The sequence below is a fragment of the Netta rufina genome (assembly GCF_964035555.1).
Source record: "Netta rufina genome assembly, chromosome: W".
In the NCBI taxonomy this organism is placed as follows: domain Eukaryota; kingdom Metazoa; phylum Chordata; class Aves; order Anseriformes; family Anatidae; genus Netta; species Netta rufina.
In genome coordinates this window covers 9,503,918-9,528,241 of record NC_140139.1, presented here as the reverse complement: position 1 = coordinate 9,528,241, position 24,324 = coordinate 9,503,918, and the positions used below count along the sequence as shown (strand labels likewise).

Sequence of the window (24,324 nt, the reverse complement as noted above, 5' to 3'; positions counted from 1 at the left end):
CTAATCTCCAGTGAAGCCTTGTCTTCGTGACTCAGCTGCTGAGTGCTGTGCTGCTGTCCTCCCGGGAGATGCTTCGTGCTGTGTGAGCTCAAGCTGGAGGCAGTGGACATCTCACCTGCTTGCACCTGGGGAGGTGTCTGACTGCTGTGCTGGGGTGGGATCGGAGAAGATCACCTTAAGCCCCGTAGATCACTCTGTGTGGCTCACCTGAACCTCAGAGGCCCCTCTGGTGATGAGCACTTGATCAACTGTATGAAGTCACAGCTGGAAAGGCTGCTACAGTGCCAAATGCTGTGTATTATAGGCAGCAAAATTTGTGTGTCGTCACCTTGTTTTGGCAGGTAGGAGGCTAGCAGTGTGGCTAGCTGTTATGTGCCAGTCATCCTCAGGTGCAGTGAGCACCAAAATGTGATTTTCTAGGTTTTTTTTTTGCCTTTGACTTGGCTTTCCCACTGGATTTTGTTGTGGCTGCCATACTGAGGAGCTGCTGGGATGAGTGGTTACAGACAGACACAGCAGTTGTCTGTCTCAGTTCCAACAAAGAAAGAGAAGGCAAAAGGCAGGGAGTGACTTTGGGGCGCTGCCAGTGAAAAACAGGTTGGTGTAGCCCTGCCTCAGAGAAAAATAAATTTCCAAGTGAGGTGATGTGCTGGTTTCAGTTAGGACAGAGTTAATTTTCCTCCTAGTAGCTGGTAGGGTACTATGTTTTGGCTTAGGATGAGAAGAGTGCTGATAACATGCTGATGTTTTAATTGTTGCAGAGCAGTGCTTACACCAAGCCAAGGACCTTTCAGCTTCTCACTCTGTCCTGCCAGTGGGCAGGCTGGGGGTGCAGCAGGAGCTGGGAGGGGACAGACCCAGGACAGCTGACCCAAACTGGCCAAAGGGGTATTCCATCCCATCTGACATCATGCTGAACAATATATAGGGGTGGCTAGCTGGGGTGGGGGGGGTGGCTGCTCGGGGTTAGGCTGGGCATCGGTCAGCGGGTGGTGAGCAATTGCATTGTGCATCACTTGTTTTGTACACATTATTAGTAGTAGTACTATTATCATCATTATTGTTATTATTATTATTGTTATTATTTTCCTGTCTTATTAAACTGTCTTTATCTCAACCCACAGGCTTCACTTTCCCGTTTCTCTCCCCCATCCCAGAGAGGGAGGGGGGAGGGTGAGCGAACGGCTGTGTGGTGTTTAGCTGCCAGCCGGATTAAACCACAACAGTCCTTTTTGGCGCCCAACGTGGGGCTTGAAGGGTTGAGATAATGACAGATCTGACCAGAGTGTGTTAAACTAAAACTGGTATAAGTATTAGACCTGCTTAATAGTTGCTAGTCACAGTGCTGATTGCTTTAATCTCAAGTCTGCTGTGCCTGTTTTCCAAATTGAGTTTTATAACTCGTTACTTTCTGTATGTGCTCCCTGTCATGCTGTTTATGCTTTCCGGGCCCTGGTTTAAGATCATTATGGTACTGTGCGGTGTAACAGTGGCTTATGATAGGATGAAATTTCTGGTCATGACTCCAACCTGGTATTTGTACTCAGCACTGTCGTCGACTCTATACTTTGGAAACCATATCTAGGAAACTATTAACAATTACACCTATTGCCTTTTTTCGTCAGGGAGCCAGTCTGTGGAGGGGAAAGGGGAAGATATTTTTTCCTACTTGTTCACTCTCCCTTTCTCCTTCACCTCCCTCTTATCCTCCGAGCTTGTTACAATAGTTCTCCAAAATATTGAATATCCTTGGGATACTCAGACCAGCATGGTCTTATTGTTATGTCTCCTAAATGCGCTTCAGGTTTTGTTTAAGGTTAAACAACTACTTAGGAATCTCATCCAGAGATCTGTCCTGAGGCAGGATAGTTGTGAGTGGCAGGGAGTGTGGGAGGATATGGGCAGGTTTCTAGAGCAGTGGGCACCTCCAGTGTTTTGGAAATTCACCCTTGAACAACTGCAAAACCCTAAAAAACTGGTAGAATGCTTGAAAAAAGGGTGTCATGACTCTGTCAGTTCCAAAGTGACACAAATCACGGTAGCATGCTGGGGTCTGGCCCTTGCCTATCGAGCTGCAACTGATGCTACTGTCAACCTAGTGACAGACCCTGCGGCCACTCCAAGTCCTGTGACAGACCCAACAGCCACTCCAACCCCTTCGATGGACTCTGCAGCCACTCCAGCTCCTGTGTTTGGGTCAGAGAAATGAGCTGTAGCAGTGCAAGTTACCCCTGTAGAGAAGGTGAAAAAATGGTATAGAGACTGAGGTCGTTTAGAACGCAGAGAGTCTTCTGCTAAGTCTAGGTATAGGGAAGATGAGGCTGGGACATCAGGGATTCAGGAGGAGGAAGATGAGGATGCTGAAAAATCAACAATAACTACCTGAAACCTATACCAGTGTGAGCTACAAGTTGTACGAAAAGATTTTGGTCGCTGCATAGGTGAGCAGCTTGTCACCTGGCTGTTCTGGTGCTGGGACACCAGAGCCAATTGTGTGGAGTTAGAGGGCAGGGAAGCCAGGTGGCTGGGATCCCTTGCTAGGGACGCAAGCATTGACAAAGCAATTGGAGATGGAGCACAATCTCACAGCCTCTGGAGGCGTCTCCTGTCAGCTGTGAGGGAAAGGTATCCCTTCAAGGAAGAACTTGTATGTCTACCAGGCAAGTGGACCACTATGGAGAAGGGAATCCAGTACCTGAGGGAATTAGCCGTACGGGAGGTGATTTATGAGGATCCAGACCTCAGACAAACATCCACAGATCCAGATAAAGTCAGGTGTACACGACCCATGTGGCGGAAGTTTGTACGGAGTGCACCATCATCATATGCCAGCTCATTGGCAGTAATGGCCTGGAAAGAGGATGAGGAACCCACAGTGGATGAAGTGGCTAAACAACTCCGGCAGTACGAAGAAAGTCTCTCCTCTTCCTTACAGGCCTGCGTATCGGCTGTGGAGAAACTTTATGACAAGGTCCACCAACTTGAAGAGAATCTATCTTCCTCCCCACCCGAACAAACCAGTGTCCACCAACTAAAAGAGAACACTTGGGAGAAACTTTCTGAAAAGGTTCACCAACTTGAAGAGAGATTATTTTCCTCCCCACCTGTACAAAGCAGTGTCTCAGCTATCAGGGGTAAGCGGTCATTCGCACAAGGAAGACGATATGGTGGGTACTCACCCCGTGCCACCCTGTGGTTTTACTTACAAGACCATGGAGAGGACATGAGAAAATGGGATGGAAAATCTACCGTGACCCTAGAGGCACAGGTACCTGAGTTGCAAAAGAAAACAATCGGGAAAAAGGGATTCTCTGAAAAGTTTGCTGCTCCAACGTCCAGCAGACAGTCCTTCAAACACAGAAACGAAGAAGATTCTGACCAGGATTAGGGGAGCCCTGCCTCCAGCCAGGGGGAGGAAAGGGACAATCGAGTTTATTGGACTGAGTGGATTCGATGGCCTGGCACGTCAGATGCACAGAAATATAAGGCTTTAGTAGACACCAGTGCACAATGTACTGTAATGCCATCGAGCTATAAAGGGCCAGAGCCCATCTGTATTTATGGAGTGACAGGGGGATCTCAGCAGTTGACTGTATTGGAGGCTGAAGTGAGTCTGACTGGGAATGAGTGGGAAAAGCACCGTATTGTGACTGGCCCAGATGCTCCATGCATCCTTGCATAGACTATCTCTGGAGAGGATATTTAAAGGACCCAAAAGGGTTCCAGTGGGCTTTTGGCATAGCTGCCTTAGAGACAGAGGGCATTAAACAGTTGTCTACCTTGCCCGGTCTCTCAGAGGATCCTTCTGTTGTGGGGTTGCTGAGGGTCGAAGAACAGCAAGTGACAATCGCTACCACAACTGTGCACCGGCGGCAATATCACACCAACCGAGACTCCCTGATTTCCATCCATAAGCTAATTCGTCAATCGGAGAGCCAAGGAGTGATCAGCAAGACTCATTCACCTTTTAACAGTCCCATATGGCCAGTTCGAAAGTCTAATGGTGAGTAGAGACTAACAGTGGACTATCGTGGCCTGAACGAAGTGACGCCACCACTGAGTGCTGCAGTGCCGGACATGCTGGAACTTCAGTACGAACTTGAATCGAAGGCAGCCAAGTGGTACGCCACAATTGATATCGCTAATGCATTTTTCTCCATCCCTCTAGCAGCAGAGTGCAGGCCACAGTTTGCTTTCACTTGGAGGGGTCTCCAATACTACCTGGAATCGGCTGCCCCAGGGGTGGAAACACAGCCCTACCATTTGCCATGGGCTGATCCAGTCTGCGCTGGAGCAGGGGGAAGCTCCTGAACACCTGCAGTACATCGATGACATCATTGTGTGGGGTGACACAGCAGAGGAAGTTTTCGAGAAAGGGAAGAAAATAGTCCAAATCCTTCTGAAAGCTGGTTTTGCCATAAAACGAAATAAAGTCAAAGGATCTGCACAAGAGATCCAGTTTTTAGGAATAAAATGGCAAGATGGACGTCGTCAAATCCCAATGGATGTGATCAACAAAATAACAGCTATGTCTCCACCAACTAACAAAAAAGAAACACAGACTTTCCTAGGTGTTGTGGGGTTTTGGAGAATGCACATTCCAAATTACAGTCTGATTGTAAACCCGCTCTACCAAGTAACCCGTAAGAAGAATGAGTTTGAATGGGGCCCTGAGCAACGACAAGCCTTTGAACAAATCAAGCAGGAAATAGTTCATGCAATAGCCCTTGTGCCAGTCCGAACAGGACCAGATGTAAAGAACGTGCTCTACACAGCAGCTGGGGAGAATGGCCCCACCTGGAGCCTCTGGCAGAAAGAACCTGGGGAAATTCAAGGTCAACCCCTGGGGTTTTGGAGTCGGGGATACAGAGGATCTGAGGCCCGCGACACTCCAACCGAAAAGGAGATATTGGCAGCATATGAAGGAGTTCGATCTGCTTCGGAGGTGGTCGGTACTGAAGCGCAGCTCCTCCTAGCACCCCGACTGCCAGTACTAGGCTGGATGTTCAAAGGAAGGGTCCCCTCTACACATCATGCAACTGATGCTACGTGGAGCAAGTGGGTTGCACTGATTACTCAGCGGGCTCGAATAGGAAACACCAGTCGCCCAGGAATCTTGGAAGTGATTATGGACTGGCCAGAAGGCAAATCTGAAGGTGACTCGAGTCAGTTTGCAGAAGTGAAGGCCATTCAGCTGGCTTTAGACATTGCTGAACGAGAAAAGTGGCCAGTTCTCTATCTCTCTACGGATTCATGGATGGTAGCAAATGCCCTGTGGGGGTGATTACAGCAATGGAAGCAGAACAACTGGCAGTGCAGGGGCAAACCCATCTGGGCTGCTGCATTGTGGCAAGATATTGCTGCTCGGGTAGAGAACCTCGTTGTAAAGGTATGCCATGTAAATGCTCATGTGCCCAATAATCGGGCTACTGAAGAACACCAGAGCAACCAGCAGGTGGATCAGGCTGCTAAGATTGAAGTAGCTCAGGTAGACCTGGATTGGCAGCATAAAGGTGAATTATTTATAGCCCGATGGGCCCATGACACCTCAGGCCAGCAAGGTAGAGATGCAACATACAGGTGGGCTCGTGATCGAGGGGTGGACCTGACCATGGGTGCTATAGCACAGGTTATTCATGACTGTGAAACATGTGCTGCAATCAAGCAAGCCAAACGGTCAAAGCCTCTTTGGTATGGAGGACGATGGCTGAAATATAAATATGGAGAGGCCTGGCAGACTGATTACATCACACTCCCTCAAACCCGCAACAGCAAGCGCCATACTCACAATGGTGGAAGCAACCACCGGATGGCTGGAAACATATCCTGTGCCCCATGCCACCGCCTGGAACACTATCCTGGGCCTTGAAAAGCAAGTCCTATGGCAACATGGCACCCCAGAAAGAATAGAGTCAGACAATGGGACTCATTTCCGAAACAACCTTATAGACACTTGGGCCAAAGAACATGGTATTGAGTGGGTGTATCACATCCCCTATCATGCACCAGCCTCCAGGAAAGATGAACGATACAATGAACTGTTAAAGACTACATTGAAAGCAATGGGCGCTGGGACATTCAAAAATTGGGATACGCATTTGGCGAAGGCCACCTGGCTAGTCAATACTAGGGGATCTGCCAACCGAGCTGGACCTGCCCAATCAAACCTGTTACATACTGTAGAAGGGGATAAAGTTCCTGTAGTGCATGTAAGAAACATGCTGGGTAAAACAGTCTGGGCTACTCCTGCCTAAATGGTATGGAATAAGGGGTGGCTAGATGTCCTGGTTTCAGTTAGGACAGAGTTAATTTTCCTCCTAGTAGCTGGTGGGGTGGTATGTTTTGGCTTAGGATGAGAAGAGTGCTGATAACACCTCGATGTTTTAATTGTTGCAGAGCAGTGCTTACACCAAGCCAAGGACCTTTCAGCTTCTCACTCTGTCCTGCCAGTGGGCAGGCTGGGGGTGCAAGAAGAGCTGGGAGGAGGGCCGGACTGCTTGGGGTTAGGCTGGGCATTGGTCAGCGGGTGGTGAGCAATTGCATTGTGCATCACTTGTTTTGTACACATTATTAGTAGTAGTACTATTATCATCATTATTGTTATTATTGTTGTTATTATTTTCCTGTCTTATTAAACTGTCTTTATCTCAGCTCACGGGCTTCACTTTCCCGTTTCTCTCCCCCATCCCAGGGAGGGAGGGGGGAGGGTGAGCAAACAGCTGTGTGGTGTTTAGCTGCTGGCCGGGTTAAACCACTACAGGTGACCAGCACACAATCAAAGAGCAGCCCTGAGAAAACCTGTCTCGTAATCATTATCTGTCTGTGACTGCTGGCTGATACTCCCTCTGTATGGTGAGTATGGCCATGCTTGGTTCTGGTCTGAGAGGAGGACTGCTGAGAGAGGAGTCATTTAGCTGATGTATAGGTGTAACTTTCTCTGGGACTTGTGTTTGGGATCTGCCTTGTGAGTCAGCAGCACCCCTTAAAAGGGAATAGCCATGTATTGTTTGGTGATTGATTTCTGCTCTCCATGCTCTTCAGGTTTTGCCACATCCATGTTCTTCTGGGACATATGTATACTGAGAATATATTGGAGGGAGAGGTCACCGTGACCTTTGGGTCTGTGTGCTTTCCATTCCCATCTGCGATTGACTGCTGGTGGAAACAATATATAAGGCTAGATGGACCTTTGCTCTGTCATTTCCTATATATTTATGGTATTTCTTCTGGCAGACTGGTTCCACTTTTCAGCTGTACAAGCTCAGTAGCTGCTTTAAGGGTGAACTTCATTGTCCAAAACATTTGTGTCATGGCAGCGCATCAGTGGTGTGTGGAGAAAGAAGGGAGAAGAATAAGCCAGAAACCCCCAAGGTTCAGCATCTCCACCCAAGGCAAGACCTTGCATGCTCCTGGCCTGTGGTGCTGCTCAGTTCAGGCTGTCAGCATCCTGCTGCAGGCTGGGGTCGGGCTAGGTGTGCTCTGCAAAAACAGGTTAATTGCAGAGGGGGCTGCAATGAGCGCAGCTCACACCAGGAGGGAACTAAGGGGCTGTATCTGTGTTTGCCTACAGCATGCTGTCCTTGGCTGGTGGTAAAGGACCAAAAATGGAGGATTTCTACCGTAGTGCTAATTTTCTGCCCCTCTGAACATCAAATTATTTTAGAGATATTCTGAAGCAACTCGTGCTGTTAGGCTGCTGTCTCAGACTGGAAGGTTTTGGGGCGGGGGAGCCTGTGGGATACACATAGCTTTAGGGCCACTCCTCGGTGCCCTGCTTGGGCATCAGAAGGGCTAGGAGTGAAATGCTTCTCGCCTTTGCTGCCTGCTTCAGAAGAACTGGTGCTGCTTACAGAGGATGGAGGAAGGCATCCTCAAGGTTTGGTGTCACCGGTGGCTTGGGTTGGAGGATGTCTTATCACCCTGGGTCAAAATTTGTGTCGAACAAGTAGAGCGGGAGGAGAGGACAGCCGGCTTTCCCTCGGTGCTTGTGCTGTGCAGGTCTGTGTCCTCTGCTCCCTCCCTTGCATGCCTTGTGTACAGGCCCCTGCCATATCCCTACACGTCCCTGTAGGGCAAAGGACAGCAGGGCTGGGCAGCACTCACACCTACCCTAGTCTGCCAGTCAGCCCATTGCCCTTCAGCACAGATGCCAGCTGGGGTTTACCCACTGAAGGGAGAGCTTCCCATGCTCTAGTTCTGTGAAATTTGCAGTAGCTGAGTTATCTCTGAGGTCTCTGTTCTTCTTCCAAATCTGGCTGAAGAGACCAACAAGCGCCGAAGCCCTTGGCAGGGAAGGGGTGGTATGAGCTATATCCTGCAAGGCTCAGGCAGGGCTTGCTGCTGGGTTTCTGTGGCCTGCCCAAAGTTCTCGGTGCCATCCTGAGTGCTACCAGTGCTCCATCTCGTTTCCATCCACGTGAGCAAAAGAGCTATCTAACACATTATCCTTGGCTAACACGTCTTTTGATGTTGTCCAGAGGAGCACAAGTAAGCACACAAACCGGGCACTTTCCTGGGGAGTCCAGGAAGATCTTGTAGGCTTGATCTCCTGCGCCCAACACATCAGGAGCCCTGGGCCCTTTGGTCCTGTGTTGTGGCACAGGTGTAGGCAAAACTTTATTTTTCCTGCTGGGAGGAGCTCCGAGTGTCTGCTGTGCCTTCACCAAAGCAGTGAGCAGGTACCATACCTTGTGAGGTAATGTGCCTGGGGGAAGGAGGACGGAGCAGAGGATGCTAATGGATTTGCACCAGCATAGGGCTTCCTGGGGGAGAGGCTGCAGCTGCAGTGTGCTTGGGAGCCTGGATTTGGGGACTTGAGCTCCCGAAGTGCCTATGCTGAGGTCTCTGGTTCACCCAGCTCAGCTGTTGTGCAGAGGACTCGCATAGCAGAGGGCAGGAGAGCATGTGGCTGTGACCACTACCCCCAGCATCTCCTTATCAGATATCAAGCAATTGAGAAACACTCCACCTCAAGGCAAATTCCTTGGAAAATGAATTGTTTCCTTATCTCTGTTGGTGTAACTACTTGTTTTTTTCTGTGTGGTTGTTTTTTTCTGCGTGGTATTTTTATAAGGATGAAGTTTCTGTTCTTTTAGTTTGTTTTTGTTTTATAGCTTTATGCAATGCATTAAGAATAAAGAAGCTAGAAATTTGTTCCAACTAAAAGATTTGCAGTGTATTTTATAGCTTTTTCTTAAAAGCTGTGTTTAAACATATTAAAATCATTATTTCTATTATAAATACTTATTTTTCCTGTAGAAAAATTGGAATGGATGTTCGTTCCTGAATAGGTCTAGAAGAGCAGGGAGATGTTGTCTGAAATACTTGGAGTCCAATGACAAAATTCTGCCCAACTGGAAGATTTAGCTGTAGCACAACTGCTGGGTGGCATCTCAGACCTGGAACTTAAAACTCTTATGTCATGAGAAGTCCCTTTCCTGTGGCCTGCCTTAGGCTGAGAGTACTGTACATTGAATGTGGGGAATTTTGTGTAAATTGTAACAGGAATCCCTCCAGGAATGCACCGTTGTCTTCAGACCACTTAAAGCTCGTGGCATTGCCAGCAGAGTGAACTTTGCCCATCCTTATCTCCACATGAGAGGTTGCTGCGTTTCCATTTATTGCCTGCTTATCAGGAAAAGCTATCTCCCCCTTTTTTTTTCCTGCAAATGAGATTTTCAAACTCACACTGAAGCACCAGAAAGAAATAACTCTTGAGCTGGCAGAGGGATTGGGATTAATTAGTTCATGCCTCAAAGAGCTGCAAAGGTGAAAACTGCAGTGTAAGTGAAACATATGATTAATGCTAATTAAAATGTAAATGTTAAATTTAACAGCTAGTTTCCAAAGGAGGGTGTCTGGCAGTGCTGATGTGCAGAAGCCTCGCTGTTCCCAAGGGGGTGCAGAACTTGGCCAGAGGGATTTGCATGGATGAAAGCAGCCGCTGGGAATCGCTCTCTGGAGAGGGCAATGTTTGCCTCCAGGCCCCAGAGCTTGGCACAGAGGTCCCCTCTCCTGGCAGTGAGTGCAGACCTAGTAAGGTAGCTGGGGCCCAGGGAAGAGCTGGGAACAGGAGTTCAAGGGCCTTTGGGGTGTGGGAAGAGATAAGGAGAGTCTTGCTCTTCTGGAGATGCATAGCAAGGAATAATGGGGCTAGATTTGGGAGGGTTGAATTAGCAAGAGACAAAGACAAGGGAGGGAATTCTGTGCTGTTACAGCCATTTCTTGAGGTTTTGTCAGAGCTGCAGGCAAATTTCCTCATGCACCTTGCTGTGTTAGTTTAACAAAAACATATGGAGATGACTTGGTGGCCGTGCTGCTGGCTGGAGGGTGAGCAGTATGGCATCTTGCCATGCAGCAGGAGGGTTTTGCTGTGCCTGGTGATGCAGGTGGAGGGTTTTTGCTGCTCAGTGGTTGGTTTTTAAGAAAAGATCTTTACCTGCATGCTCCTCCAGCATCACCTGTGAGGTTTGGTGTGAGCTTCTCTGCTCGCATAGAAAGGAGGTCTGCAGAGAGGGCTCATTTCAGCACAGAGGACTATTAGACAACACAAAGCTGCTGGAAGTGCATGGGAGAGTTGCTGGTGGAGGAGCTTTTGCTTTGGTAGCAGTAGAGAGCTGTTCAGCTTTGGCAATTAGTCAGAAATTACGGTAAAATTCTGATCTTGGCTGTGCCAGTGAGTTTGAACATGATGAATTTAGGCTGCACTTGATTGGTCTGTCTTCAACCCTGGGAAGTTTCAACAATTTTAAGTGCAGATTTTATTTTAAAATAGTTTTTTTTAAATGTAAATATTAAGAGGGCCAGATAGAGGGCAGAAAGCACAGAAGATGGAGAATGTGAACAGGGAAAGGTCCCAGGCCATGGGTTAGAGCCAGGAGACAAACTCATTTAGTAAGAGCAGTAGCCCTGTTTCTACCCAATTCGTTCGTGATATTTCTGCAGGCTTGTCTGGCGCCTTCAGATGTCGGTGCATGATGGCATCAATCTCCCTGTTTCTTACTGGGGTTTTATTGTGGCCAGCCGCATTTCTGGCATTTGAATAGCTTCAAGTTGTCTGCAGGCAACCATGACCAAAAGTTGAGTAAATACAACCAAATGGCAGTGTTTATTTTCAATGTTTCTTTTAAAGTGAAGGGTGCATATGCTGGCTCGCTCCTATGGCAGCATTTGGCACAGACATTTTTCAGATGTAGGTGAACAAGATGCTCAATATGTAGGATAGAGTAAATTGGTAGTTGAGCCTTTGAGCAGCTAGGTGGTGAAGAGTCATCTCTCCCAGTTGCCTTTTCAGTTGGTGCATGTATTTTTTCTGTGTCAAATGTGAATTCTCACTTCTCAGGATGCCTGCAAGACTTGCTCATTCTCACAGCTTCCCAAAGTGGCCACCTCCCCGTGTCTCTCAGTTTATACTAATAGTTTTATTTTTCCTGCCTCCCTGCCAATTTAACAACTCCCTTAACTTCATGTCACTCGGTGTTTCTCAGCCATTGGGATATTTGGATTGCCAAATTGTGGTGAGGAGGAAAAGTGCTTTCTGCCATTAGGGCAACATCTCATGGGAATAACCACAATTTCTCAATTTTCATCTATATACAGCCTGGAAACTAGCTGACCTCTCCCCCTCTTTCAGAGTTGATACTGCTTGTAGGCTGTAGCAACCAGAAGATGTTTGAGCTTGATTGGGACTTGCCGTGTTCGACACTGGAGAACATGCAGTGGGGCAGTGAGGAAACGGTGCATTTTGCCTTCCGTCCCTCACCTTGGGTCAGTCCTCTGGGATCAGTGACCTGGACTGTGTGTCCTACACTGCGGGTGAGTCCTGCTGCCTCCTAAAGGCTGAGGTGGCCCTGCCGTAGTGGTGGCAGTGCCAGCAGAGACTTACATAACCCCAGCGAGTGTCTGAGACACCAAATGCCTGCTCTTACATAGGGAACACGGACTGCCACTTTCATTTCCCACATTTTCAGAGAAGTCAAAAAGAGTAGAATATTCCATGCTCTGTGATTTCGGGTGTTTTAACCACTGCAGGTCACTTCAAAAGTCTTTTGCAAGCCTCTGAGGAAGGCTGTAGGAGCATATATAAGCAGTTCTAGTGGGTTGCTGAATATGTATAATTAATTGTCATGAAGCCATAGGAGGTAAGTAGTATTTTTCCCCGTGCATACACTAGTGAACTAGAGCCAAAACTTATTACCATTTCAGCTTCCCACAGTGCCATCTCTTTGCAAGGTGTAAGTATGAGAAAATTTCATCCAGATACTTTAAAGGGCTCAAAGAAACCCCCAAACAGGGCCATTAGGCATGGGCATGTTTCTCTAGGTGCTTGTGCACATGGCCTGGGGGCTCAAGCTCTGCCAGCTCAGCGGTTTTTATGGGTGCAGGACGGCATTGCCCTTGACTAAAGCCAGCTGTTTGTTGTTTCCAGGAAGAGTGGGATCACAGCAGCAGTGGGAGCGCAGGATCCCAGCTGGGGTCGGGCTCCAGGCACGGGTCTGGATCCAGGTCTGGCAGCTGCAGCAGAAGCAGCCAGTTCAGGCAACCAACCAAGGTATTCCTGGTGGCCACGGTGAGAGCCAACTGTGGGGTGCTCCAGTCGCATCCTGTGCTTGCTGTTCATCGCTGGTGTCCTCCTGATGGCGTGGCTTGTGTATGTGCCTACATGTAAGGTGTGAGTGCCTGGCCGTGGGGGAGTTTACCTGCCAGACCTACTTGCTTTGTGCATAGCCTGTGACCTGGCTGCTGAGGGATGTAGCTGTCTGTCCTTCAGCCCCGAGGGCTGTTCAAGCATGACAAGCACCTTACTGTTGGGAAAGAAGTCTCGAGCCAGCTGGCTTAGTGCAGAGGAAATGTGCTTTTCCCCTTGTGTCGTGGTTTAACCCGGCCGGCAGCTAAACACCACGCAGCCGTTCGCTCACCCTCCCCCCTCCCTCTCTGGGACGGGGGAGAGAAATGGAAAGTGAAGCCCGTGAATTGAGATAAAGACAGTTTATTAAGACAGGAAAATAATAATAATAATAAAAAAAATAATAATAAAAATGATGATAATAGTACTACTAATAATAATATGTACAAACAAGTGATGCACAATGCAATTGCTCACCACCCGCTGACCGATGCCCAGCCTAACCCCGAGCAGTCCGGCGCCCCTCCCCCAGCTAGCCACCCCTATATATTGTTTAGCATGACGTCAGATGGGATGGAATACCCCTTTGGCTAGTTTGGGTCACCTGTCCTGGGTTTGTCCCCTCCCAGCTCTTACTGCACCCCCAGCCTGCCTGTTGGCAGGACAGAGCAAGAAGCTGAGATGTCCTTGGCTTGGTATAAGCACTGCTCTGCAACAATTAAAACATCGGGGTGTTATCAGCACTCTTCTCATCCTAAGCCAAAACATAACACCCTACCAGCTACTAGGAGGAAAATTAGCTGTGTCCTAACTGAAACCAGGACACCTTGAAATCGTGGAGTACTTTTATTTGGGGAAATGAAGAGATGCCTGTAATTATTTTTTGGTGAGTCTTCTAAAGAAAGTTGGTGTGAAAGGGTTCATCTGATTCGTGTCAATATGGAACAATGCTAGGGCCGCATGATATGATGAAATGTGTTTGCTTACCTCTATTCGTTTAATAAGTTGTAAACTTTGATTGTAATCCTATTTGGGACTTAGTCATTTATTACATTGGTATATGACTGAATGCCACATGGGCAGTGACAAATGATGACCTTGAGTCCAGCTGCTTTCCATGAGAGCTGTCAGCAGGGCTAGATGGGGAGTTACCTTCCTGCCATGCAAAATCCATGGGGAATTTGATTTTGATTTGGTTTTAGGGCCACTCCCTGCTTGAACTCTGAGCAGGGACCTACTTCTGCACACACAAACATTGGGTGTACCAGAAGTGGAGGACAGGCTTGGGAGGTTTGGGCTAGTGTTCCTGATCCATCCATCCATGTCAAGCATCCTGGGGAAACTGAGAAAGCAGTCTGAAATCGTGAGTGGTGTTACGGAGATCAGGGCTGGGATGGAGGAAAGCACAGCCTCCCCAACTTGCAGAAGCAGGTTGTTCTTGAAAAGCCATGGGCCTTTCTGGGGGGAATGAGGCTTGCCATATCCCTGTGTCTTTGACCAGGGATAGCATTGTCTTGTTCAAAATGTCTGTATTTTTCTCAGTTTTGATAAACTGGTGTTTTTCAACAAAAAGCCTTCAAGCAGAGCCTTTTTGGGCAGCTCGATGTCTGTCTGTGGGCTCTATGCATCCAGGAGTCATAGGTAGCTGAAAAGGAGGAAACGTGGGGGAATCTGTGCAACTTCAAAAGTAGCATGACACAGGATAATCCCTGAATGTATACCACAGACAGCACTGAGACTTGGCTGACCACTTGGTGCTGTTCTACATTAATGCAAAGCATGGTGATGAGGTATGCTGTTGCAATTGTGGGATGATGAGCATGGTTTTGTATTTGTCATGGTTTGCTGCAGAATTGTAATGAGGAGTGGTGAGAGAAACCAGTGTTACACTGAGCTAGCTTTTGAAAAGCTGCTGCATGCATTTCAGTGCTGACTTTGCGGGAATTTGCTGAAGTTGCATGCTTAAGTGAACAGTCAGAGTCCACGCAGCTGGTGGCATGCTCTGTCCCTGCTTGTGCATGCGCTCCCAGGGACTGGGCAGTGATGGGTGTGGGTTTTAGGCACCTGGGCGTGTTCACTGGGTCTGCAGGACGCAGATTATGAAAATTCATTTAAACCATACTGGGGGGAGGAGCTGCCTTACTGAAGCTAGGGTGCATCTGAGCACTTGTGACGTTCTCACCACCATCTCTCACAATCATCCTTCCTAGTGACTTAATTAATTTTCAGCAATCTTTTTTTTGCAGTGAAAATTATTATCTAAAGCTGAGGATTGGGTCATGGGGAGCTTCAAGTTAAAACTGCTCACTGTTATAATTGTAGTCCTGGGGGAACTGACAGCAAGTAACTTCTTTTCTTTTCCTAAATACTCCCCCAGCCCCCCCCAGTCTTGAGAATTGGCTTTTTTAAAGCCTTTCTATAGAGTCTCAGCACCGGGCTTGGAGCTGGGTAGCAAGTGCCCTGCCTGCAGAGGGTGTGGGTGCTGCTCACTCCCTCAGCAGCTCGCTTGGGCTTTGTTCCTTCAGGATAAAGGTGGTCATCGCAGGTGGCAAGGATGTTTGTCTTGAAATGACTGTAGTGACTCATGACTTAATGGCAAATTGTGTTATCATTTGGCCCCGGCGTAGTCTCGGTGGAGTCAGGCTGACACTTGGAGCACCTCCCAGAGGAGATGGGGTTGTGGTGTAAAACTTAGTAATAAGTAATAAATCTTACTATGTCCCTACTCTGAGTCCATTTTGCCCGTCACAATAATTGTTGAGTGATCTCCCCATCCTTATCTCAACCCTTGAGCCCTTTGTGTCATATTTTCTCCCCCTCCTCAAAGAGGAAGGGGAGTGAGAGAGTGGCCGTGGTGGAACCCAGCTGTCCACCCAAGTAAAACCACCACAGGGAGGGCTAGGAGCTGCAGCCCAGTTGGGGTGGTAGCATCCAGCCACTGCCCAAAAGCTTGCACCCATCTGACCTCATGCACCACTTCGCAGGAAGCATTCCCACCAGCTGCTGGGAATTGGGGCTGAACCAGCCACATCCAAACAGGTTTGAAGCAGAACTCTGGAGGCTAATTGTTAAGTGCTTTGTTTCAGGGTTCAGAAAGGGACACTGAGCTGAATTTGGGTGACAGTTTTATGACACAACCTGTTGCATTAGGAACCCATTCTCATGTTATCCTAAATTTTGGCTGTTTAAAGTTATTGTGGTTGATTTATCTCATCCTCATTGCAACTAGTTACACACTCACACACTTTTTCCCTGAGCCACAATACTGAACTCCTAGGGCATCCTATTGTAGGTAGTTCATTAACAAGTACTTAAAATATCCAATGTCTGTAAAAATGGGAAGAGAAATGAATCTGTCTGCAGGAAGAGGTATTTCTTCTTTGGGTGAAGACCAAAGAAGAAATAAAGACCAAAGATGCTATAAAGATGTGGACATCTGTGTTTTCATTATGCTGCATGACAATGCCTTTAAGTATTTAGAATTAATTTCTCTCTCTGGTGAGAGAATTTTTGCTTACGTTTGCTTAAAATAAAATCTCTGCTTCCATAATTGTCCATGGGAGTTTTATACTTTACTTGTAGTTTATTTCTGTGCAGACATGTTGACCTGTAGATCGCTGGAGGTTAAAAATCATAATCCATACACCCCTTAAAGGAAACCAAAAAGAAGGGGGGAGGAGCAATGCGCCTGTTTGAGTATCTGTTTGTTTGTTGTGTTGGGAATGGCTCTGTAATCTGTCTGTGGTGTGCAATGACAATGTGTGTCCATGTTGGGAAAAGGCTGCTTGCTTCATGGCAAATTGGGGTTTGGGACTTAACTGAGAAGCATTTAGATTTTTGTTTTTTTTCAGTGTCTCGGTTATTAATATTTGAGTATGGCAGTTCCTCAGGAAAGCTGTATGTGGACAGAAGAAATATTTTTGCATACTAATCTTTGATAATTGTTGTCTGCATGACAGTTTATCATGATTTTATGTGTGTGTGAACTCGGTAAATATAGTTTGCCTGTTGGAAACATCAGCCTTGAGGAGAGCCATCAGAAATACTACAGCAGGGTAGTGCTTATATTCATTCATGCTTGTGATGGCTGACAGCTTTGAAGATGCTCTCAGTACCTGACAGTGTAACTGCGGCTGGTTGGGCCCTCGTTGCAAGGGTGTTGTGGGTATGAGGAGACGAACCTGCTTTTTGTACCTGTGCCAAGGCTGAAAGCAGCCTGGAATTGCTTTGGCAGAGTCTGGCTGTGTGGTGTCCCCTGGAAATCATAGGATGGGGGAGCATTTGGAAGCCGCGTTCTCCAGCACTACTTTTTGCCAGAGCTGAACCATTTGTGCTGGAATACTTCAATAAGGGCAGCCTGCTTTTTTTGAGGAGGATATGTGGAGGCTGGTGAGTGTAAAGGGGCTGTGAAGGACGAGAAGCAGTCTGGGGTCTTTTCTTTAGATGCTTTTCCTTTTGCATTGCTCTTTTTCTAAAAAACAGCTGCACCGCAAAATTAGAGGTGCTTTGTGGTTTATTGGAGGTTTCTCATAATTCCCATCTGATTATACTGTAAGGCTTTTGCTTCTCAGGTGGGTTAAAAAAAATGTTCCTGCAAGCTCAGCATGATGCTTTCTGATGGTTTGTGTAGCAGCTTCCTAGCAATTCCTCCTATCCTAATGCCTACAACCTACATTCACCTTGTGCCCTCCCTTCTGTAACACCAGGTCTTGGGGACCCAGGCAACTGGAGTCCGCAGTGCTGTCAGGAGTTTCAGCACAGTGCTATATCATACCTTGAGACTTTGATAGAGCAAGGCCAGGTTGTGTCACCATGACTCCTTGAAGAAGCAGTCACTGCTGTGGTGAAATCCAGAGGTGTTGGGAGGTTCCTTGGGCAGCTCTGCCTCGTGCATCACTGATGGTTGGCTTTCCATGTGCTTGTTGGTGATAACCCCTGGAAATATTGAAGAGCCACCTGAACTGGCTTCTAGGTGGCCCTTTTTGACCTTGGTTGGACCAGATGACGTTGGAGGTCCCCTTCCCAGCTCAAGCAGCCTGGAGTTCTGTGATGCTGAGCATCTTTGTGGCCAGCATGTCAACCTGCCCACTGGGTCTTGGAGGTCTTGTACCCACATTGACTGTGGACAGGGGATAGAAGGATGGGGCCAAAGTCAACCAATGCATTGTCTGCTCTGTGTCGTCCACAGCTTTGTGTCCCAAAGGCCAAAACCATGTGTCACTCCCTGTCTTCCAAGTGCACTCTTGTGGCGAGCGAGGGGGCTGTATTGGGCTGGCGTGGAGGTGGCAAGGCTGGGCACAGAGCTGTGCCACCTCCTGGCTGGCATAGGAGATGCTGGGCAGGGCTAGGCACCTTCTGCCAAGTAACTGCCTTTCCCTCCTTCCTAGAATGGCAACAAGGAGGGGTCCCTTGACATGCTGGGCACTGACATCTGGGCTGCCAACACCTTCGACTCCTTCAGGTAAGCTGATCTGAAAGCGCTCTGAGAGGAGGGTTTGCGCACATGCCTATCCTGGGTGTGCCCAGCTGGGCACTGGCCTCACGTCGCTCCTCCTCGCCTTTACTGGATGCGGGTAGAAACCTAGTTACAAAAAGATGAGGAAAGGGCTGAGGTGCTTAATGCCTTCTTTGCCTCAGTCTTTAGCGGCAATACCGGTTGTTCTCTGGATACCCAGTACCCTGAGCTGGTGGAAGGGGATAGGGAGCAGAATGTGGCCCTCACTATCCATGAGGAAATGGTTGGCGACCTGCTACGGCACTTGGATGTGCGCAAGTCGATGGGGCCGGATGGGATCCACCCAAGGGTACTGAGAGAACTGGCAGAGGAGCTGGCCAAGCCGCTTACCATCATTTATCAACAGTCCTGGCTATCGGGGGAGGTCCCAGTCGACTGGCGGCTAGCAAACGTGATGCCCATCTATAAGAAGGGCCGGAGGGCAGACCCGGGGAACTACAGGCCTGTCAGTTTGACCTCAGTGCCAGGGAAGCTCATGGAGCAGATTATCTTGAGAGTCATCATGCAGCACTTGCAGGGCAAGCAGGCGATCAGGCCCAGTCAGCATGGGTTTATGAAAGGCAGGTCCTGCTTGATGAACCTGATCTCCTTCTATGACAAAGTGACGCACTGGGTGGATGAGGGAAAGGCTGTGGATGTGGTCTACCTTGACTTCAACAAGGCTTTTGATACCGTCTCCCACAGCATTCTCCTCAAGAAACTGGCTGCTCTTGGCTTGGACTGGCGCACGCTTTGTTGGGTTAGAAACTGGCTGGATAGCTGCGCCCAAAGAGTCATGGTGAATGGAGTCAAATCCAGTTGGAGGCCAGTCACTAGTGGCGTTCCCCAGGGCTCGGTGCTGGGGCCGGTCCTCTTTAATATCTTCATCGATGATCTGGACGAGGGCATCGAGTGCACCCTCAGTACGTTTGCAGATGACACCAAGTTAGGTGCGTGTGCCGATCTGCTCGAGGGTAGGAAGGCTCTGCAGGAGGATCTGGATAGCCTGGACCGATGGGCTGAAGTCAACTGCATGAAGTTCAACAAGGCCAAGTACCGGGTCCTGCACCTGGGGCACAACAACCCCAAGCAGAGCTACAGGCTGGGAGATGAGTGGTTGGAAAGCTGCCTGGCGGAGAAGGACCTGGGAGTGATGGTGGATAGTCGGCTGAATATGAGCCAGCAGTGTACTCAGGTGGCCAAGAAGGCCAACAGCATCCTTGCCTGTATAAGCAGCAGTGTGGCCAGCAGGGCTAGGGAAGTGCAGGTCTAGGGCTGAGCTGCAGTCAGAGAACTGTGCCTGTGGTTTCAGCAAGCCTTGGTTTCAACCTTGCTGGTACCGCATAGGCTCTGTTGGGAGGTTAAATGTTGAGGACAGTGTATTGCGTTCATATGCATGTGCATATACACACAGGGCTCCTGTTTTAGGAAAGGAGATTCTGAAAAGCACCAAGCCTCCTGACAACTCCAAAATAAATTGCTGCCAAGAAGCCAGTAGTGATGGTGCATCGATCCAGATGTTTCCCCTACGGGATGCACGTGTGTGTGACGCAATGCCTACTTTTTCTCCAGCCTGTTTCTTCTCCAGATCTGTCTCCACAGCCAGTTTTCAGTAGTTCTGGTTAAATGACCTTTGGTGCTCAAGTGCTGGGGAATGGCAGGGTGAGGCCTTCAGTTAAACAGTCCTGTTTGAATAGCTTAATTTCTCAGTGTCTTAATTTTTCACTTTCCAGTGCCCCAGTCCCCCGAGGAGCTAAGGTGCTTAGCATGCTTCCACTGAAGGCACCTCTGAGCTCTTCTCGTCCTTCAGAGGGAAGGATGGAGACACCTCCTGTGCTAGGGCAATGCTGCCCTTTTGCATGCTGAGCAAAGCCTTTGACACGGTCTCCCACAGTATTCTCCTGGGGAAACTGTCTGCCCGTGGCCTGGACAGGTATACTCTTCTCTGGGTAAAGAACTGGCTGGAGGGCCGTGCCCAGCGGGTAGTGGTTAATGGAGTTAAGTCCAGCTGGCATCCCATTACAAGTGGTGTCCCCCAGGGGTCAGTACTGGGGCCTATCTTGTTAAAAATCTTTATTGATGACCTAGATGAGGAGATTGAGTCAGTAAGTTTGCAGACAACACCAAGTTGGGAGGTAGTGTTGATCTGCCTGAGGGTAGGGTGGCCCTTCAGAGGGATCAGGATAGGCTGGACTGCTGGGCTGAAGTGAGTGGGATGAGGTTTAACAAGGCCAAGTGCTAGGTCCTGCACTTTGGCCACAATAACTCCGTGCAGCACTATAGGCTTGGGGCAGAGTGGCTAGAAGACTTGTGAAGAGGAAAGGGACCTGGGAGTGTTAATCGATGCTTGGCTGAACATGAGCCGGCAGTGTGCCCAGGTGGCCAAGAAGGCCAACAGCATCCTGGCTTGTATCAGGAATAGCGTAGCCAGCAGGACCAGGGAGGTGATCAGCACTCAGCTCTGGTGAGGCCGCACCTCGAGTACTGTGTTCAGTTTTGGGCCCCTCGCTACAAGAAGGACATCGAGGTGCTTAAGCAAGTCCAGAGAAGGGCGACGAAGCTGGTGAGGGGTCTGGAGAACAAGTCTTACGAGGAGCGGCTGAGGGAGCTGGGCTTGTTCAACCTGGAGAAAAGGAGGCTCAGGGAAGACCTTATTGCTCTCTACAGGTATCTTAAAGGAGGCTGTAGCGAGGTGGGGGTTGGTCTGTTCTCCCACGTGCCTGGTGACAGGACGAGGGGGAATGGGCTTAAGTTGCACCAGGGGTGCTTTAGGTTGGATGTTAGGAAGAACTTCTTTACCGAAAGGGTTGTTAGGCCTGTCCCGGGAAGTGGTTGAGTCACCATCCCTGGAGGTCTTTAAAAGACGTTTAGATGTAGAGCTTAGGGATATGGTTTAGTGGGGACTGTTAGTGTTAGGTCAGAGGTTGGACTCAATGATCTTGAGGTCTCTTCCAACCTAGAGATTCTGTGATTCTATGATTAGTCCACGATGCTAAGCACCAACAACGTACTCAAAGCATTGTGTCTGCTTAGGAGAGGTTTGCAGTCCAAACATCTGAAAAAGGTACTGATATGATTATTTGCAGGCATCTCAGAGCTGCACCGGTGAAATAGAGGCAGCTGTGAGCTCCTGCTCCAGGACTCTCTTCCATGAAGTGGCGGTATGATCACGCCTTGCTCTGCAGCTGCTGAGAAGAGCTGCTGCTTCAGCATGGGTAAACCAAGTGTGCTGCCCAGCTCGAGCAGTGAAACATGCTTTCTGTCTGGTTGTATGCATTTGTGTGCTGTGCCTGAAGCACTGCAGGAGTTGTGTTCCCATGTGTTCCCACCTGGGACTTGCTCCAGGCCCCTAGAGCATCTGCACTGCATGGACTGGACCAGCATCTGCTGCAATAAAAAGTGCTAGCTGCACTTGCTATAAAAAGCAAGTGCAGTTAGCAAGGCGTATGCTGCATCATTAGTCTACATCAAAACTATGGGCTTAGCGTAACAGCAGCGTAAAGGTCGGAGGCCTGTGGCAGCATGCTCTGCAGCAGGGAGTGCAGCCTCCAAAGTACCAGCTTTCGTCGTCTACAGGCTCGTGTGAGCCATCTGCTCTTCAGTGAGGTTATGTTTAATTAGTAGGGCACTGATTTTCTTTCTCTCCTTGTTTTTCCTCTCCTAGTGGTGCAACATGGGACTTGCAGCCTGAAAAACTAGATTTCACGCAGTTTCACAGGAAGCTCCGAAACACCACCAAACATCCACTGCCTCACATAGACAGAGAAGGGTGAGTGCTGTGCATGTGCATAGTTATCCCGAGATAAATGATATGATGCTCTCCAGCAAGATGTATAACCTCTCCTTTGCAGTGGTGTCCTGGTTTCAGTTAGAACAGAATTAATTTTCTTCCTAGTAGCTGGTGGAATGCTGTGTTTTGGCTTAGGAGTGCTGATAACACCCCGATGTTTTAATTGTTGCAGAGCAGTGCTTATACCAAGCCAAGGACATCTCAGCCTTTCGCTCTGTCCTGCCAACAGGCAGGCTGGGGGTGCAGTAAGAGCTGGGAGGGGACAGACCCAGGACAGGTGACCCAAACTAGCCAAAGGGGTATTTCATACTATCTGACATCATGCTAAACAATAATAGGGGTGGCTAGCTGGGGGAAGGGGCTGGACATCGGGGTTAGGCTGGGCATCGGTCAGCGGGTGGTGAGCAATTGCATTGTGCATCACTTGTTTGTACATACTATTATTACTTTCCTATTATCACCATTGTATTATTATTATTATTATTGTTATTATTATTTTTGTTATTATTATTTTCCTGTCCTATTAAACTGTCTTTATCTCAACTCACGGGCTTCACTTTCCATTTCTCTCCCCCGTCCCAGAGAGGGAGGGGGAGGGTGAGCGAACGGCTGCGTGGTGTTTAGCTGCCGGCTGGGTTAAACCACGACAGTCTTTTTGGCGCCCAACGTGGGGCTCGAAAGGTTGAGATAACGGCAGATCTGACCAGAGTGTGTTAAACTAAAATTGGTTTAAGTATTAAACCTGCTTAATAGTCACTTGTCATAATGCTGATTGCTTTAATCTCAACTCTGCTGCGCCTGTTTTCCAAATTGAGTATTATAGTACATTATTTTCCATATTTGCTCTCTGTCATGTTGTTTATCCTCTCCGGGCCCTGGTTTCAGATCATTATGGTACTGAGTGTTGTAGCAATGGCTTATGAGACGATGAGATATCTGGTCATGACTCTAACTTGGTATTTGTACTCAGTAACATCGTCGACTCTGTACTTTGGAAACTGTATCTTGGAAACTATTAGCAATTATACCTATTGCTTTTTTCCATTAGGGAGTCAATCTGTGGAGGGGAAAGGGGAAGATATTTTTTCTTACTTGATTACTCTCCCTTTCTCCTTCACCACCCCTGTATCCTCCTGGATCACTCTCCCTTCCTCCTTCACCACCCTCTTATCCTCCGAGCTTGTTACAATAGCTCTCCAAGATATTGAATATCCTTGGGATACTCAGACCAGCATAGTCTTGTTGTTCTGCCTCCTGAATGCGCTTCAGATTCTGCTTAAACAACTACTTAGGAAGCTCATCCGGAGATCTGCCCGGAGGCAGTATAGTTGTGGGTGGCAGGGAGTATGGGAGGATATGGGCAGGCATCTAGAGCAGTTGGCACCCCCAGTGTTTTGGAAATTCACCCCTGAACAACTGCAAAATCCTCAAAAACTGGCAGAATGCTTGAAAAAAGGTGTCATGATTCTGGCAGTTCCAAAGTAACACAAATCATTGTAACATGCTGGGGCCTGGCTCATGCCTATCGAGCTGCCATTGATACTGCTATCAACTTAGTGACAGACCCTGCGGCCACTCCAAGTCCCGTGACAGATCCAACGGCCACTGTGACCCCTACGGTGAACTCTGCAGCCGCTCCTGTTCCAGCTCCTGCAGCCGCTCCTGTTCCAGCTCCTGCAGCCGCTCCTGTTCCAGCTCCTGCAGCCGCTCCAGTCCCAGCTCCTGCAGCCGCTCCAGTCCCAGCTCCTGCAGCCGCTCCAGTCCCAGCTCCTGCAACTGCTCCAACTCCACTTCCTGCAGCCGCTCCAGCTCTGGTTCCTGCAGCTGCTCCAGCTCCTGCAGCCGCTCCAGCTCCTGTGGCTGGGTCAGAGAAACGAGCTGTAGCAGTGCAAGTTGACCCTGCAGAGGATATTCCAACCTCTGTGGCAGACCCTGTAACAAGGTCAGAGAAACGAGCTGTAGCAGTGCAAGTTGACCCTGCACAGGGTATTCCAACCTCTGTGGCAGACCCTGTAACAAGGTCAGAGAAACGAGCAGTAGCAGTGCAAGCTGCCCCTGTAGAGAAGGTGAAAAAATGGTATAGAGATTCAGGTCGTTTAGAACGCAGAGAGTCTTCTGCCAAATCTAGGTATAGAGACGACGGAGACGACGATGACGCTGGGCCATCAAGGATTCAGGAGGAGGAAGATGAGGATGCCGAAAAATCAACAGTAACTACCCGAAGCCTAAACGAGTGTGAGTTACGAGATGTGCGAAAAGATTTTGGTCGCTGTATAGGTGAGCAGCTTGTCACCTGGCTGCTCCGATGCTGGGACTCTGGAGCCAATTGTGTGGAATTAGATGGCAGGGAAGCCAGGCGGCTGGGATCCCTTGCTCAAGACGCAGGCATTGACAAAGCAATTGCAGATGGAGCAC

General features: G+C 48.7%; 2 protein-coding genes across 7 annotated transcripts in view; one reads left to right on the top strand and one right to left on the bottom strand.

Moving 5' to 3' along the window:
* LOC311220853 (very low-density lipoprotein receptor-like) overlaps positions 1-24,324 on the bottom strand; it is a gene marked incomplete at both ends in the record, with an annotated part of 391,622 nt that overhangs the window by 179,458 nt on the left and 187,840 nt on the right.
* The window catches only part of CTIF (cap binding complex dependent translation initiation factor), a 156,975-nt gene that overhangs the window by 10,664 nt on the left and 121,987 nt on the right, over positions 1-24,324 (top strand). For 3 of the 6 annotated variants that reach the window (XM_084304524.1, XM_084304523.1, XM_084304522.1), the window contains 3 exons: positions 12,428-12,550; positions 18,013-18,086; positions 21,784-21,888. In XM_084304524.1, coding sequence (XP_084160650.1) covers positions 12,428-12,550; positions 18,013-18,086; positions 21,784-21,888 — 302 coding nt within the window. The remainder of the gene's footprint in view (positions 1-12,427; positions 12,551-18,012; positions 18,087-21,783; positions 21,889-24,324) is intronic. The other 3 variants (XM_084304527.1, XM_084304526.1, XM_084304525.1) reach the window with 1 other exon arrangement.